Source organism: Choloepus didactylus, chromosome 17, assembly GCF_015220235.1.
Source record: "Choloepus didactylus isolate mChoDid1 chromosome 17, mChoDid1.pri, whole genome shotgun sequence".
Lineage (NCBI taxonomy): Eukaryota > Metazoa > Chordata > Mammalia > Pilosa > Megalonychidae > Choloepus > Choloepus didactylus.
The window spans coordinates 48,334,277-48,351,642 of record NC_051323.1 but is presented as its reverse complement, the minus strand read 5'-3'; the positions used below and the strand labels follow the sequence as shown (position 1 = coordinate 48,351,642).

General features: G+C 38.1%; 1 protein-coding gene across 4 annotated transcripts in view; it reads left to right on the top strand.

Moving 5' to 3' along the window:
• The window catches only part of PLEKHH2 (pleckstrin homology, MyTH4 and FERM domain containing H2), a 156,681-nt gene that overhangs the window by 120,629 nt on the left and 18,686 nt on the right, over positions 1 to 17,366 (top strand). For all 4 annotated transcript variants that reach the window (XM_037807077.1, XM_037807076.1, XM_037807078.1 and 1 more), the window contains 4 exons: positions 110 to 207; positions 1,600 to 1,777; positions 2,674 to 2,829; positions 4,865 to 4,962. In XM_037807077.1, the coding sequence (XP_037663005.1) occupies positions 110 to 207; positions 1,600 to 1,777; positions 2,674 to 2,829; positions 4,865 to 4,962 (530 nt within the window). The remainder of the gene's footprint in view (positions 1 to 109; positions 208 to 1,599; positions 1,778 to 2,673; positions 2,830 to 4,864; positions 4,963 to 17,366) is intronic.

Below are 17,366 nucleotides of genomic sequence, written 5' to 3'. Positions count from 1 at the left end.
CACTTATCATCAGCCCATTGCCCTCACAACCTTTGTCAGCCAGAGTCCTTCCAACCTGGATCTCTGGTTGGTAGGTGGTATCTAACATCTGGTGCTTCTTTTTGCTCAGGGCTGGCAGCTCTTGGCACTCTGTGTTGGACTGTTCCTTCCCCATCATCCTTTCCTGTGGCTCCTCAGGCTCCACCTAAAGAGGAATGCAGATTCCAGGTGTGCAGAAATCTAGCCAGCTGAACCATTTATGTGTTCTCCAAACGTCTACAATAAATCCTAAGTATTTAATAATCTGCCAAAAAATAAATAAATAACCTACCAGGTACATTTTGAGAAAAATGTGTGAAGTAAGTGTTGGTATAAAAAGTCTTTAGTTATGATTTATGTGGAGCCAGAAATATTTCCTTTGTTATGTTAAATCGCTTATGGAAGATTGCAGTCAAAGCTTGAAAAACTGACAAAGGATATTTTTAAGAAATGTCTTTGTACATTTTGAGTACAAATGACTTAGCATTTGTGGGTGTTCATTCAATAAAAGCAACTGTTTTGTTTCCTTAGTTTTCCCTATTACTGTTTTTCTCCACATTGAATTCTTTTATGTGGAAGACTTCCATTATGGTCTTGCCTCTTTTTATAATTGTCTGTATTTGAATTACTTCAGAATTTTTACTCCCTTGAAAAAGACATTTCAAATCCAACTTTTAGAATAGTTTTCTTACAGTGAGCCTCAAGGCACCCAGCTAGGGTTTATCAGGATCATTTTGTCCACCAAGGGGTTCTAGTAGGTTGCTTTAATAAAATCATGGACTAAGACAAACAAACACAATGAAACAAAAGAAAAACAATTTGGAAGCAGGAGCATAATATCCTCCTGTTCATAATGTATTTTGGGGACTTTGTGTTCCAGGCCATGTGATTTTTCACTGAGGAGCCCCTAGACAAAGGGTGACATTTTAGGGTCTGCCTAGAAAGCACTTGAATACAAATATATTTGCAGGTGTTGTCACTCTGCTTTTATAAACAGAATAAAAAATTATGTATAACAACTGAGAGCAAATAAGATCTCTGGGCAACTTTAACCTTTATTTACTATAGTTTTGTTTAATGCATACTTTTTTTTAAAGAAATGTGTGTTTTAAAGGGCAGAGAAGTAAAATATCTTCTTAAAATTTTTATTTGAAATTATTTACAGTCATTTAGCAGCAAACACTATCTTCCATGTTCTTCAAAAGAGAACTCTGCTGCGTCGTGTTTCTTATTTCTTTCTATACTATTCTTTATACAATTGTTTTCTTTATATTTAGTAAAACCACTATACATTTTAAATGACTGGTAATTTAAAATTCAATTTGTAACTCCAATAATACAATAAAGATGAATGCTTTTATGGGGGAAATTCAATTGAGTCAGTTGTAAAAGTAAAGAAATTGGAATTTAAAAAAAGTTATAACAGTTTAATATTATCATTAAAGAAGAACAAATAATGTCAAAATTAGAGTAATAAATTTGTAATAATGTACATCAAGGAGAGATTTCTTAATGGTTGTATATATTAGATTATCTTAATTAAATTTATTTTTAGGCTTTATCTTAAGTTTTATATTACAGGACAGAATTTGGAAAATATGCCATTTATTGCCAGCGATGTGTGGAAAGAACACAACAAAATGGAGATCGAGAGGCAAGACCCTCAAGAATGGAAATTCTTTCAATCCTTCTTCGAAACCCTTATCATCATTCTTTGCCCTTCAGCATCCCAGTGCACTTCATGAATGGGATATATCAGGTAGATTAGACTTTCTACCCTAATTAAAGTACGCTTAGCCTAGAATCCTATGTGTAACCTCTGTGGAAGTAACGCTGTCTACCTGCCTTTGTCAGCAACTGGCAATGATAAAGTACAAATATATTAACTCTTTTATCAAAACATCTGAGTTTTGAAACAGTTTTGCTAAAAAGGATTCATAATAAAAACAAATCCATATTCAAGCAAATATGGGAGGAGTTTCAACTGCCATTATAGTTACAATGGAGAGAGAAAAAAAACACTTTGGACTGAGCTTTTCCCCAACCAGTGCTTCTGCTGGGTGAGGAAATGATTACTAATAATAGGTGTGTACAAATGTAGTTTCCAGATCTCAGGAATTATTGGGCACACTTCCCCAGGCCCTCCCAACTCTCAGATCTAGATGTCTGCTTATTAACGGAAGCAAACATGTCCCAAAGCTAGCAATTAGACTTTGTAGCCAAAAGCCTTTTATCATGGATTTCAGATACTTAACTGCCTATTAAAGAAACAAACATCCAGTGCATAAAAGTGCACATTTGTTTCAAAACATTTCTTGTTTATTTTCTTTCATTCGCAGAAAGATTTCATATTGTACTGTCATTCTTGGCTTTCTTCTAATGGGTGGGCATAACTCTATAAGATGTTTATGGCTGTCAAATGATCTTTTTGTTTTGAATTCATGTCTGTTGGCTGAAGCTGAGATTTGTGAATTCTTGAAGCAAGCTAACTACTGAGGTGACATTAAGTGTCTCTTTAACATGAAAAACAAGTTAAAGCACCTAGAAAAATAAATGTTATCATTAGCCATGCACCATATATGCCCCGTTTCTTCCCTGAAATCTAGGTTTGGAACTTAGTTTTATCAAGACAACTGCTTTGTTATTTATGTTTAGGTAGTTGGATTTGATGCGTCTACCACAGTAGAGGAATTTTTGAACACTCTGAACCAAGACACAGGAATGAGGAAGCCAGCACAGTCTGGATTTGCACTGTTCACAGACGATCCCTCTGGCAGAGATTTAGAGCATTGTCTTCAAGGAAACATCAAGGTAAAACAAAGGTCTCTCTCTCTTTTTTTAACGTAACATAAAATTTACCTATCGGTGACATTTCATACATTCACATTATTGTGCAACCATCACCACCATCTAGTTCCAGAACATTTTCATTACCCCAAAGGGAACCCCATAACCATTAAGCAGGCACTCCCCATTTTGACTTATGTTTAAAACAGGGGTTTACTGGTGGGGATCTGGGCAAATGAAAGAAACCCAGCAACCAGTAAAGAAGCATTTCTTTGCTATTTGAAAGAAGTGGAGAGTTTTCAAAACAATTTTAAGCAGTCCTGCCTTCACACACTTACAAAAAATTGCAGGGCTTTGTTGAAGCCATAGAATTATAAAAACACAATCTGCAAACACACATCTCTTGTTAAGAGGGGAAGAGGGAAAGAGGAGTAATAATAGAAATAAGACCCTAAATATTAGAGTAATAACGATAGAGGTGTGGAAACTCTAATACAATGGATTTCCATTTTATCCATTTACCCAGTAATATTTACTGAATTATTTACTGTGTGTCCTAGAGGCTGGACTATACCCTGTGGGGAACACAAAGAAGAGCCAGAAATAGTCCCTGCCCACTGTGAACTTAAAATTTGCTGGGGAAGAGAAGCCCTGAATACCAATAACCTTAAAATAGGATTGAAAGTGATAAATGTTTTAAGAGTGCTTTGAGCATTCTAAAGAGGGAGAGATTAGATTCAGCATCAGGAATTAGGGTAGAACTGACATTAAGGATGTGTAGAAAATGGTCCTGTAGAAATAAAGACGGAAGTATTCCAGGAATAAGGAAAATACTCTGCAAAGATAGAAAATTGGAGGTTTTGTTTTTTAAATGTTGATCCCCATGATAAAATAACTTCAATAAAGTTTCCATCTAGAGATGACAAGAATTAGAAATATAGAATTATAGAACCACAAGGGGCCTTAGATAAATAATCCACTTATTATGCAGAGGAGGAAGCTGTGGCCCAGAGAGGGAAATGAATTACCCCAAATCAAACAGCCGGAACTGGGTCTATACCCTTTCCTTGATTACTCTTGGGAATAAATGCCTTGTTACAGGGTAAAGGTGTTTCCATGATTTGGAGATTAAAGAAGTGGAGCAGAGTAAGGGAAGAACTAGATTCGTAAATAATGGCTCACAAGTTTCAAATACTGGAAACATCAGTACTTTGATCTAACTCCTCAAAGCCTAGCCCCATTTGCAGAACAACCTATCAAGGCACATGGGGTTTCAGAGAATGCTGTTGAAAACCCAACTTCGTTCATTAGGACTGTAAGCGACTAGATGTGGCTACCCTCCTCCCTTCCCATTGCTTTGACTGCACACTGAGAGATCTAGATAAATGAATGTCTTTTTCCCTCAGCTCCAGGCATATCCTGCTCAGTTCAGCAAGTTCAAATGTAAATTTGTGAAACGGTCATTCCCGGGCACTGTGGTTAATATTTCCTAGAGCACTGTTGTTAATATTTAGTCAAAAAAACACTGTATTTTTTGGTTGAATTGAGCTGAATAAATATTAGGGGCTTTTGAAAACTTTTGTTTATAATTCTGTAAATAACAGGTTAAAATACACACACACACACACACACACACACACACACATTCGTTTTGTCCCTAAAGTATTTTTGTTCTTTCCCAAAGAATCTTAAGATTGTATTTCAGATTTCTTTGGGTTAACTTCAGTTGTTCCAATCTTTATAAACTCACAAATTGGAGAAATTGCTTCTTCAGTGACCAAATCATGAAAACATTTCTGGAATCTTGTTTCCATTCTCCTACAGTCTTCCATTAAGATTTCTCTTTGAATAAAAAATGCATGGCCACAGTCCAAAGTTAATGTGTGTCCCAAAGGATAACTGGACCAAAGAGCAGTTTACAATTAAATCCTAAACTCAAAGCTTCGGGACATTTGGCTTGATCATGTTAATTGAAATTTTTAAGACTGTAGGCATACTTGTCTTCAAAAACTGCTGATTTGAAAAGTACTAAAGTCTCAGTTTTCTACTTCCCTTCTAGATTTGTGACATTATTTCTAAATGGGAACAGGCTTCTAAAGAACAGCAGCCTGGGAAATGTGAAGGTACAAGAACTGTTCGTCTCACTTATAAAAACAGGTGTGTAATACTGCATCCAAATTTGAAAGTTTGAATATAGAATTATGTTTAAAACTTGCACCTACGGTTTAGTTTCCTATTGAATAGCCTTGAAAGTTATATTACTTATTTGTATGTTTGTTTTTCTATAAGGAAACTATCACACAAAATTTTGTTTCTAATTCTAGTCTCTTAATGGCATGAATTATAATTTATTAAAATAGCATTTGAACAAAGATTAGAAGAAACTATAGAAAAAGGATTTGCTGTCTTAGGGTAGTCGATATGAGGATGAATCTTTCACTTTCAAAGTTCCTTTAATACTATTGTTATATTTTTTGTAAATACTTAATACTCAAACACCCTACTCCAGAACTGTAATAAAAAATATTTGTTTACCCCAGTTTATTAAAAGTGATAAATATTCATATTTATTCATACTCATTCATTCATATTCGCCCTTTCTCTCTTTTTAAATATTTATTGATCTTCAACTCTAAGCCATGTACTTAGCTAGGTATTCTGGGTAAATGGTACTAGAAATAGACATAGTGCATGTCCAAGCTAGGGAAGACAGCTATTAATCATATAATCACTCTTTTTGTTGTTGTTGTTGTTGTCATCTATTTAGACTGTCTTTTTTTTTTTTCCAATTGTGGAAACATATGTATAGCCTAAATCGTCCCATTCCACCCCCTCCCTAGCATTCCATTAGTGGGATTAATCACATTTTTTTTTTAATCATCATTTTATTCAGATATATTCACATACCACGCAGTCATACAAAACAAATTGTACTTTCGATTGTTTACAGTACCATTACATAGTTGTACATTCATCACCTAAATCAATCCCTGACACCTTCATTAGCACACACACAAAAATAACAAGAATAATAATTAGAGTGAAAAAGAGCAATTGAAGTAAAAAAGAACACTGGGTACCTTTGTCTGTTTGTTTCCTTCCCCTACTTTTCTACACATCCATCCATAAACTAGACAAAGGGGAGTGTGGTCCTTATGGCTTTCCCAATCCCATTGTCACCCCTCATAAGCTACATTTTTATACAACTGTCTTCGAGATTCATGGGTTCTGGGTTGTAATTTAATAGTTTCAGGTATCCACCACCAGCTACCCCAATTCTTTAGAACCTAAAACAGGTTGTCTAAAGTGTGCGTAAGAGTGCCCACCAGAGTGATCTCTCGGCTCGTTTTGGAATCTCTCTGCCACTGAAGCTTATTTCATTTCCTTTCACATCCCCCTTTTGGTGAAGAAGATGTTCTCCATCCCACGATGCCGGGTCTACATTCCTCCCCGGGAGTCATATTCCACGTTGCCAGGGAGATTCACTTCCCTGGGTGTCTGATCCCACGTAGTGGGGAGGGCAGTGATTTCACCTTTCAAGTTGGCTTAGCCAGAGAGAGAGGGCCACATCTGAGCAACCAAGAGGCATTCAGGAGGAGACTCTTAGGCACAAATACAGGGAGGCCTAGCCTCTCCTTTGCAGCAACCGTCTTCCCAAGGGTAAAACTTATGGTAGAGGGCTCAACCCATCAAACCACCAGTCCCCTATGTCTGTGGTCATGTTAGCAACCATGGAGGTGGGGTAGGCGAATACCCCTGCATTCTCCACAGGCTCCTCAAGGGGGCACTACATCTTTTTTTTTTTTTTTTCCTTGTTTGTCTTTTTTCTTTCTTTTTTTTTTTTTAACTTTCCCTTCTTTTTTAAATCAACTGTATGAAAAAAAAAGTTAAAAAGAAAACAAACATACAATAAAAGAACATTTCAAAGAGACCATAACAAGGGAGTAAGAAAAAGACAACTAACCTAAGATAACTGCTTAATTTCCAACATGTTCCTACTTTACACCAAGAAAGTTACATAATATAGCAACATTTCAGTGAACTTGTTCCTACTACATCCATCAGAAATTAACAGACCATAGTCATTTCTGGGCATCCCCAGAACGTTAAATAGCTTATCTGTTCTTCTTGGATTATTGTTCCCCCTTCCTTAATTGCTCTCTACTGCTAGTTCCCCTACATTCTACATTATAAACCATTTGTTTTACATTTTTCAAAGTTCACATTAGTGGTAGCATATAATATTTCTCTTTTTGTGCCTGGCTTATTTCGCTCAGCATTATGTCTTCAAGGTTCATCCATATTGTCATATGTTTCACCAGATCGTTCCTTCTTACTGCCGCGTAGTATTCCATCGTGTGTATATACCACATTTTATTTATCCACTCATCTGTTGAAGGACATTTGGGTTGTTTCCATCTCTTGGCAATTGTGAATAATGCTGCTATGAACATTGGCGTGCAGATATCTGTTCGTGTCACTGCTTTCCGATCTTCCGGGTATATACCGAGAAGTGCAATCGCTGGATCGAATGGTAGCTCTATATCTAGTTTTCTAAGGAACCGCCAGACTGACTTCCAGAGTGGCTGAACCATTATACAGTCCCACCAACAATGAATAAGAGTTCCAGTTTCTCCACATCCCCTCCAGCATTTGTAGTTTCCTGTTTGTTTAATGGCAGCCATTCTAACCGGTGTTAGATGGTATCTCATTGTGGTCTTAATTTGCATCTCTCTAATAGCTAGTGAAGTTGAACATTTTTTCATGTGTTTCTTGGCCATTTGTATTTCCTCTTCAGAGAACTGTCTTTTCATATCTTTTGCCCATTTTATAATTGGGCTGTCTGTACTATTGTCGTTGAGTTGTAGGATTTCTTTGTATATGCAAGATATCAGTCTTTTGTCAGATACATGGTTTCCAAAAATTTTTTCCCATTGAGTTGGCTGCCTCTTTACCTTTTTGAGAAATTCCTTTGAGGTGCAGAAACTTCTAAGCTTGAGGAGTTCCCATTTATCTATTTTCTCTTTTGTTGCTTGTGCTTTGGGTGTAAAGTCTAGGAAGTGGCCTCCTAATACAAGGTCTTGAAGATGTTTTCCTACATTATCTTCTAGGAGTTTTATGGTACTTTCTTTTATATTGAGATCTTTGGTCCATTTTGAGTTAATTTTTGTGTAGGGGGTGAGGTAGGGGTCCTCTTTCATTCTTTTGGATATGGATATCCAACTCTCCCAGCCCCATTTGTTGAAAAGACCATTATGGCTCAGTTCGGTGACTTTGGGGGCCTTATCAAAGATCAGTCGGCCATAGATCTGAGGGTCTATCTCTGAATTCTCAATTCGATTCCATTGATCTATATGTCTATCTTTGTGCCAGTACCATGCTGTTTTGGCAACTGTGGCTTTATAATAAGCTTCAAAGTCAGGGAGTGTAAGTCCTCCCACTTCGTTTTTCTTTTTTAGAGTGTCTTTAGCAATTCGAGGCATCTTCCCTTTCCAAATAAATTTGATAACTAGCTTTTCCAAGTCTGCAAAGTAGGTTGTTGGAATTTTGATTGGGATTGCATTGAATCTGTAGATGAGTTTGGGTAGAATTGACATCTTAATGACATTTAGCCTTCCTATCCATGAACATGGAATATTTTTCCATCTTTTAAGGTCTCCTTCTATTTCTTTTAGTAGAGTTATGTAGTTTTCTTTGTATAGGTCTTTTACATCTTCGGTTAAGTTTATTCCTAGATACTTGATTTTTTTAGTTGCTATTGAAAATGGTATCTTTTTCTTGAGTGTCTCTTCAGTTTGTTCATTTCTAGCATATAGAAACATTACTGACTTATGTGCATTAATCTTGTATCCCGCTACTTTGCTAAATTTGTTTATTAGCTCTAGTAGGTGTATCGTTGATTTCTCAGGGTTTTCCAGATATAAGATCATATCATCTGCAAACAATGACAGTTTTACTTCTTCTTTTCCAATTTGGATGCCTTTTATTTCTTTGTCTTGCTGGATTGCCCTGGCTAGCACTTCCAGCACAATGTTGAATAACAGTGGTGACAGCGGGCATCCTTGTCTTGTTCCTGATCTTAGAGGGAAGGCTTTCAGTCTCTCACCATTGAGTACTATGCTGGCTGTGGGTTTTTCATATATGCTCTTTATCATGTTGAGGAATTTTCCTTCAATTCCTACCTTTTGAAGTGTTTTTATCAAAAAGGGATGTTGGATTTTGTCAAATGCTTTTTCAGCATCTATTGAGATGATCAATTGATTTTTCCCTTTCGAGTTTTTAATGTGTTGTAATACATTGATTGTTTTTCTTATGTTGAACCATCCTTGCATGCCTGGAATGAACCCCACTTGGTCATGGTGTATGATTTTTTTAATGTGTCTTTGGATTCGATTTGCAAGTATTTTGTTGAGGATTTTTGCATCTATATTCATTAGGGAGATTGGCCGGTAGTTTTCCTTTTTTGTAGCATCTTTGCCTGGTTTTGGTATTAGATTGATGTTAGCTTCATATAATGAGTTAGGTAGTGTTCCATTTTTTTCAATGTTTTGAAAGAGTTTGAGTAAGATTGGTGTCAGTTCTTTCTGGAAAGTTTGGTAGAATTCCCCTGTGAAGCCATCTGGCCCTGGGCATTTATTTGTGGGAAGCTTTTTGATGACTGATTGGATCTCTTTGCTTGTGATGGGTTGGTTGAGGTCTTCTATTTCTTCTCTGGTCAGTCTAGGTTGTTCATATGTTTCCAGGAAATTGTCCATTTCTTCTACATTATCCAGTTTGTTGCCATACAGTTGTTCATAATATCCTCTTATAATTTTTTTAATTTCTTCAGGATCTGCAGTTATGTCACCTTTTTCATTCATTATTTTGTTTATATGGGTCTTCTCTCTTTTTGATTTTGTCAGTCTAGCTAGGGGCTTGTCAATCTTGTTGATCTTCTCAAAGAACCAACTTTTGGTGATATTTATCCTCTCTATTGTTTTTTTGTTCTCTATGTCATTTATTTCTGCTTTAATCCTTGTTATTTCTTTTCTTGTACTTGGTTTAGGATTGGTTTGCTGTTCATTTTCTAGCTTCTTCAGTTGATCCATTAGTTCTTTGATTTTGGCTCTTTCTTCCTTTTTAATATATGCGTTTAGTGCTATAAATTTCCCCCTTAGCACTGCTTTTGCTGCATCCCATAGGTTTTGGTATGTTGTGTTTTCATTTTCATTCGTCTCTATATATTTAGCAATTTCTCTTGCTATTTCTTCTTTAACCCACTGATTGTTTAGGAGTGTGTTGTTTAACCTCCAGGTATTTGTGAATTTTCTAAGTCTCTGATGGTTATTGACTTCTAATTGTATTCCATTGTGGTCAGAGAATGTGCTTTGAATAATTTCAATCTTTTTAAATTTATTGAGGCTTGTTTTATGTCCCAGCATATGATCTATTCTGGAGAAAGTTCCGTGAGCACTAGAAAAGTATGTGTATCCTGGTGATTTGGGATGTAATGTCCTGTAGATGTCTGTTAAATCTAATTCATTTATCAGATTGTTTAGGTTTTCAATTTCCTTATTGGTCTTCTGTCTGGTTGATCTATCTATAGGAGAGAGTGATGTGTTGAAGTCTCCCACAATTATTGTGGAAGCATCAATTGCTTCCTTTAGTTTTGCCAGTGTTTCTCTCATGTATTTTGTGGCACCTTGATTGGGTGCATAGACATTTACGATTGTTATTTCTTCTTGCTGAATTGCCCCTTTTATTAGTATGTAGTGGCCTTCTTTGTCTCTCAAAACATCCCTGCATTTGAAGTCTATTTTATCTGAGATTAATCTTGCTACACCTGCTTTCTTTTGGCTGTAGCTTGCATGAAATATTTTTTTCCATCCTTTCACTTTCAGTTTCTTTGTGTCCCTGTGTCTAAGATGAGTCTCTTGTATGCAACATATTGATGGTTCATTTTTTTTGATCCATTCTGTGAATCTATATCTTTTAATTGGGGAGTTTAATCCATTTACATTCAACGTTAAAACCGTGAAGGCATTTCTTGAATCGGCCATCTTATCCTTTGGTTTATGTTTGCCATATTTTTCCCTCTCTCTATTAATATCCTTTATTGTACCCATACCGAATCTCTTTAGTACTGAACCTTTCTCCAAGTCTCTCTGTCCTGTCTTTGTTTCTCTGTCTGTAGGGCTCCCTTTAGTATCTCCAGTAGGGCAGGTCTCTTGTTAGCAAATTCTCTCAGCATTTGTTTGTCTGTGAAAAATTTAAGCTCTCCCTCAAATTTGAAGGAGAGCTTTGCTGGATAAAGTATTCTTGGTTGGAAATTTTTCTCACTCAGAATTTTAAATATATCGTACCACTGCCTTCTTGCCTCCATGGTGGCTGCTGAGTAGTCACTACTTAGTCTTATGCTGTTTCCTTTGTATGTGGTGAATTGCTTTTCTCTTGTTGCTTTCAGAACTTGCTCCTTCTCTTCTATGTTTGACAGTGTGATCAGTATATGTCTCGGAGTGGGTTTTTTTGGATTTATTCTATTTGGAGTTCGCTGAGCATTTATGATTTGTGTATTTATGTTGTTTAGAAGATTTGGGAAGTTTTCCCCAACAATTTCTTTGAATACTCTTCCTAGACCTTTACCCTTTTCTTCCCCTTCTGGGACACCAATGAGTCTTCTATTCGGACGTTTCATATTATCTATCATATCCCTGAGGTCCATTTCGAGTTTTTCAATTTTTTTCCCCATTCTTTCTTTTATGCTTTCATTTTCCATTCTGTTATCTTCCAGGTCACTGATTCGTTGTTCAACTTCCTCTAGTCTTGTACTATGAGTGTCCAGAATCTTTTTAATTTGGTCAACAGTTTCTTTAATTTCCATAAGATCATCCATTTTTTTATTTAGTCTTGCAATGTCTTCTTTATGCTCTTCTAGGGTCTTCTTGATTTCCTTCATATCCCGTACTATGGTCTCATTGTTCATCTTTAGTTCTTTGAGTAGCTGCTCTAGGTGCTGTGTCTCTTCTGGTCTTTTGATTTGGGTGCTTGGGCTTGGGTTATCCATATCGTCTGGTTTTTTCATATGCTTTATAATTTTCTATTGTTTTTGGCCTCGTGGCATTTGCTGAACTTGATAGGGTTCTTTTAGGGTTTGTAGACCTATTGAAGTTCTTATCTCTAATTTATCAGATCTACAGCTTCGTGGAGTACACTTTCTCTAACTAACCAGCAGGTGGCGTCCACGAGCCACCTGTTCTCCACAAGCCAGTTCTCCCCTGCTTAGCCTTTTTGGTGAGTGGGGGAGTGAGTCTTGTGGGGTCCAATTGGTGTACCAAGCTTGCGTGTGCAGTTGGTGTTGCCTGCCCTGTATGTGGGGCGTGTTTCTGGGCAGTCGGGGAGGGGGGGTGGCCCTAACAATCAAATCTCCCTGATGATCCTAGAGTTTTAAAGCTGCTGCAATAGTCTAATCCTTCAGTTCAGTCGTGCCACAGTTTGTCTCTGCCACTGACCCACAAGTCTTTGGGATTGACGTATGGCTCCTGAGACTTGCAAGTGTGCCCCTCTTCCAGGCTGTGCACCCCGGGTCCTCTGTTGAGCGATGACTGTGCTATGTCACAGGTGAGTGCCGTCCCCCCAGGGCAGTTCTGGGCTGCTGGGCTGTGTAGGGAGGCTCCCAGTCTGCTCAAATGATGGCTGAATGGGGCTTTGTTAATTCACACTGCTCCACCTTCCCAGCTCTGGGACATTCAGCTGAGGTTGCAGGGAAGGCTAATGTCCACGCCCAGTTTTGTGGTGTGTGCCTGTTATTTGAAGCACTTCCGTCACACTGGGTTGTCTAGGGCAGCTCTGGGCTATGGGGCTGGCGATGGGCAGGAGTGTTTCCTGTCCACCAGGATGGTGGCTGTGAGCGGACACCCCCCTTTTCTTGGGAAGTTGTGTTGTTTAGTGAATTTTCTCAGCCACTGGATTATTGCCTTTTGTCTCAGAGCTCTCTTAGTTCTGCTCTTGACTTGACATGCCCAAATTGCAATTCTTTGAAGCTTTCTGTATTGGGCTTCTTAGAGTAATTGTTTTAGAAAAAGAAAAAAGGATTTAAAAAAAAATAAAAAAAAAAAAAACAAAAAAAAAAACGGCCCTCCTCAGAGATCTAATGGGTTATTGAAATGCTAATAGAGAAAGCAACCAGGGCCATTAAGGAAAGGTCCACAGGGCAGAGAGATCAGCTTTGCTTCGGGATTTGCATATGCGCCTCAAGGCCTGAGCTCCGCCCTTCCCCTTTCTGTGTTCACCAGAACTCCAAAAATCCTCTGCTTTTATTTTGGAGTTTTTCGTGTTGTTTTTTTTCTATGCCTGTCTCCTCTCTGCTGGGCTGGCTGCTCTCAGAGTCTCTGGTGTCTGGTCTCAGTCTATCTATGGTTGGAGTTTGAATCAGTAGAATGAGTTTCCGATAAGAGCAGCCACTGCAGTTCTCCCTTCTCCTTCCCGGAGCTGACAGCCCCTCCTCCCCCGGGACTGAGCCTGGCAGGGAGGGGCGCGGGTCCCCTGGCCGCAAAAACTTACAGATTTCGCTGATCTCAGCAGTTCCACATTTTCATGAGTGTTGTATGAAGTATGCTCAAAGACAGATTGCTCTGTGGTGTCCAGTCCACGCAGTTCCTGGCTTTTTACCTACTTTCCTGGAGGAGTAACTAAAACTTACAGCTCACCAGTCTGCCATCTTGCCCCGCCTCCTCTAATCACATTTAGAATGTTGCAATGCTATCACCTTCCCACCATCCATTTCTAGAAGTTTCCCTTCACCCCAAACAGAAACCCTACTCTCATTTCTTAACTCCCCATTGCCCCTTCCCCCACTTCTTGAAACCCCTACTCTGCTTTTCATCTCTACGGTCATATTCTCTGATACTTTCTTTGTGTTTACCGTGGGGCTTAAATTTAATATCTTAAATCTATAACAATCTCGTTTTTCTTTGATACCAATTTAACTTCAATATGACACATAAACTGTGTTCCTATACTCCATCATTCCCCCACCTTTATGTAGTTCTTGTCAAAAATCATATATTTTACATTGACTCCAAAACGACTGATGTATCATTGCAGTTTATGTATTTTAGATCCTGTAGGAAGTAAATAGTGGAGTTATAAGTCAAAAATACAGTAGTATTGGTATTTGTATTTACCATGTGATCTTTACTGGAATTCTTTATTTCTTCTTGTAGTTTCAGTCAGTTGTTTAGTGTCCCTTCCTTTCAGCCTGCTCAACTCCCTTTAGCATTTCTTATAGGACTGATTACTGGTGATGAAGTCCCTCAGCTTTTGATTATCCGTGAATGTTTTCATCTCCCCCTCATTTTTATCCTCCAGGTATTTATGAATTCTCTAAGTCTCTGATGGTTATTGACTTCTATTTGTATTCCATTGTGGTCAGAGAATGTGCTTTGAACAAATTCATTTTTTTTTTAATTGAGGCTTGTTTTTATGTCCCAACACATGGTCCATTCTGGAGAAAGATCCATGATCACTAGAGAAGAATGTGTGTCCCGGTGACCTGGGATGTAATATTCTATATATGTCTGTTAAAATTCTCTATATCCCTCTCTCCTTTCTTTGTTTCTTTGTTGGTAGGGCTCCCTTTAGTATCTGAAGTAAGGCAGGTCTTTTATTAGCAAAATCTCTCAGCATTTGTTTGTGAAAAATTTAAGCTCTCCCTCAAATTTGAAGAAGAGTTTTGCTGGATAAAGTATTCTTGGTTGGAAATTTTTCTCTCTCAGAATTTTAAATATGTCATGCCACTGCCTTCTCGCCTCCATGGCGGCTGCTGAGTAGTCACTACTTAGTCTTATGTTGTTCCCTTTGTATGTGGTGAATTGCTTTTCTCTTGCTGCTTTCAGAACTTGCTCCTTCTCTTCAGTATTTGGCAGTCTGATCAGAATATGTCTCGGAGTGGGTTTATTTGGATTTATCCTATTTGGAGTTCGCTGGGCATTTATGCTTTGTGTATTTATACTGTGTAGAAGGTTTGGGAAGTTTTCCCCAACAATTTCTTTGAATACTCTTTCTAGACCTTTACCCTTCTCTTCCCCTTCTGGGACACCAATGAGTCTTAAATTTGGATGTTTTATTTTATCTATCATATCCCTGAGATCCATTTCGATTTTTTCAATTTTTTCCCCCATTCTTTCTTTTGTTCTTTCATTTTCTGTTCTGTGGTCCTCAAGGAGGCTGAGTTGTTGTTCAGCTTCCTCTAATCTTGTATTATGAGTATCCAGAGTCTTTTTGATTTGGCTTACAGTTTCTTTAATTTCCATAAGATCTTCTATTTTTTTATTTACTCTTGCAATATCTTCTTTATGCTCTTCTAGGGTCTTCTTTATGTCTTTTATATCCTGTGCCATGCTCTTCTTCATGTCCTTTATATCCTGTGCCATGCTCTCGTTGCCTGTCTGTAGTTCTTTGATTAATTGCGCCAAGTACTGTGTGTCTTCTGATCTTTTGATTTGGGTGTTTGGGTTTGGGTTCTCCATATCGTCTGGTTTTATCATATGCTTTAAGATTTTCTGTTGTTTTGGCATTTGCTTTACTTGATCTTTAATTTGTCAGAATTGCAGCTTGGTGGTGTATACTTTCTCTAACTAACCAGCAGAAGGCATCCGTGAGTCACCTATTCTCCTCAAGTCAGTTCTCCCCAACTTTGTCTTTGTGGTGTGTGGGGATCTGATTCGTGTGAGGTCCAATTGGTGCACTTAATTTGGGTGTGTTGCCGGTGCTGTCCACCCTGAATGAGGGGCGTGTGTCTGAGCGGTTAGGGAGGAAGGGCAGCTTTAATAATCAAACCTTCCAGGTGTTCCTGGAGATTTAAGGCTGTTCTCTGCCGCTGACCCAAAAGTCCTTGGTATTGGCGTAGGTTCCCTGGAATTTCCAAGTGGTTCCCCCTTCCCTGCTGTGCTCTTCCAGGACTTCCGCTCTATAATCACTCTTATAAATATAAATTATACATTACGTTCTCTGAAGGAAAGAAGCATGGTTCTTTGAGAGCTCAAAATGAGGAGCCTGACCTAGACTGAAGATCTCTGGGAGGCTTCTTTAAGGAAATGTGCCTGAGCCAAGATCAGAAGGGGTTGTGGCTAGGGATCAAAATGGGTAGAATACAGGCCTATAAAGCAAGGGCTGTGCAACTTGTTTTAGGAACTGGGGAAAAGCCATTTGGAGCACATACCTTCTCAATAGATAAAAATATTAAACTTTGGCATATGGTCAGAAACTAGATTTTCTTTCTTTGATATTTTCTTTTCTTCCATGTATTAACAGAAGGTGGTGCTTAATGAATACTCTTTAATTGACCAACTCACATTGACTGTGCAAAAAAAAAAAGTATTTGCTGGTTCTATTTGGATCTTAAACCCCATAAATAAGGAATGTATAAATTATCAGTCCAAGAGCCTTGTGGACTTCTTTGAAAGGCCTATTTTGGAAAGATGTTTGTTTCATAGACTTAAAATTGGAATGTAAGGAGTGAAGGCACTGTATAACATACAGAATGCAATAGTCTTTGATCCAGTTCACTATTTCTTTATCCAGTGCATAACTGGGCAAAGGCATGTCCCAGAAACTTCTTTGCTACATTTTTTTTTTATAACAGTGAAAACTTAGGGGGGAAACATACATGTTTATTAATAGGGAATGATTTAATAAATATGGTACATTCATATTGTAGACTCTTTCTCTCACATGGACAGCCACAGTGTCAGTAATTAAAGGGCCAACCCCTGTTTGAACAGTTTTTTTTTTGCTCTGAATGGTGAATTGTGGTTGTGAGCCTTTGGGACTTCTTTAGGCAGTCATGAGCTGTAATGATTTGCCAGAGTTCTGAGAGACAAGGTGACTACTAAGTTTGGTATCTAAGGTTTTGAAATCTTGCATTCCTAGATGTAAACAACATTGCTTATATAGTGGAAATGGGTTCTAATCCTGGAGGAACCTGTTTCCATTGATGACAGCTTCATCTATGGCTCTTTGGTGACTGGCAAGGACAGCCGGCTGGATGATTGTTTTAGTTCCGTGATCACTGCAGCAGTGATTCTCAAAGTGTGGTCCCTGAACCAGCAGCATCAACATCTCATAGAAGCATGTTAGAAATGCAGGTTATTAGGCCCCACTCAAGACCTACTGAATCAAAATCTCTGAGAGTGAGGCCCAGAAGTCTGTGTTTTAACAAGTCTCCAAGGTGATTTATATGCTTGTGGAATTTTGAGAATCACTAATCTAGAGGTCCTGATCCTCTTACTGCCCCTGTCTTTTGATCTCACCTTCTGTGGAAGGGAACCCCTTCCTGGATCTGCCCTCCCCTGTATCCTCATGTAGAAAAGGTTCAGGTTTTCTCTTCCGGTTTTGATGGAACCAAATGGAATGACTTCCATGTCTATCTGTTCCATGTCTATCTATACTAATTCATATTGTATGAATACTTAATATATACTGTTTCTGATTTTGATGGCAAGGGTTGGAACTAAGATTACATTTGGATGAAAAGGAGAAAGTTGGTATGAAAGGCACAATTAATAATGCTTCAAGTCCAACAA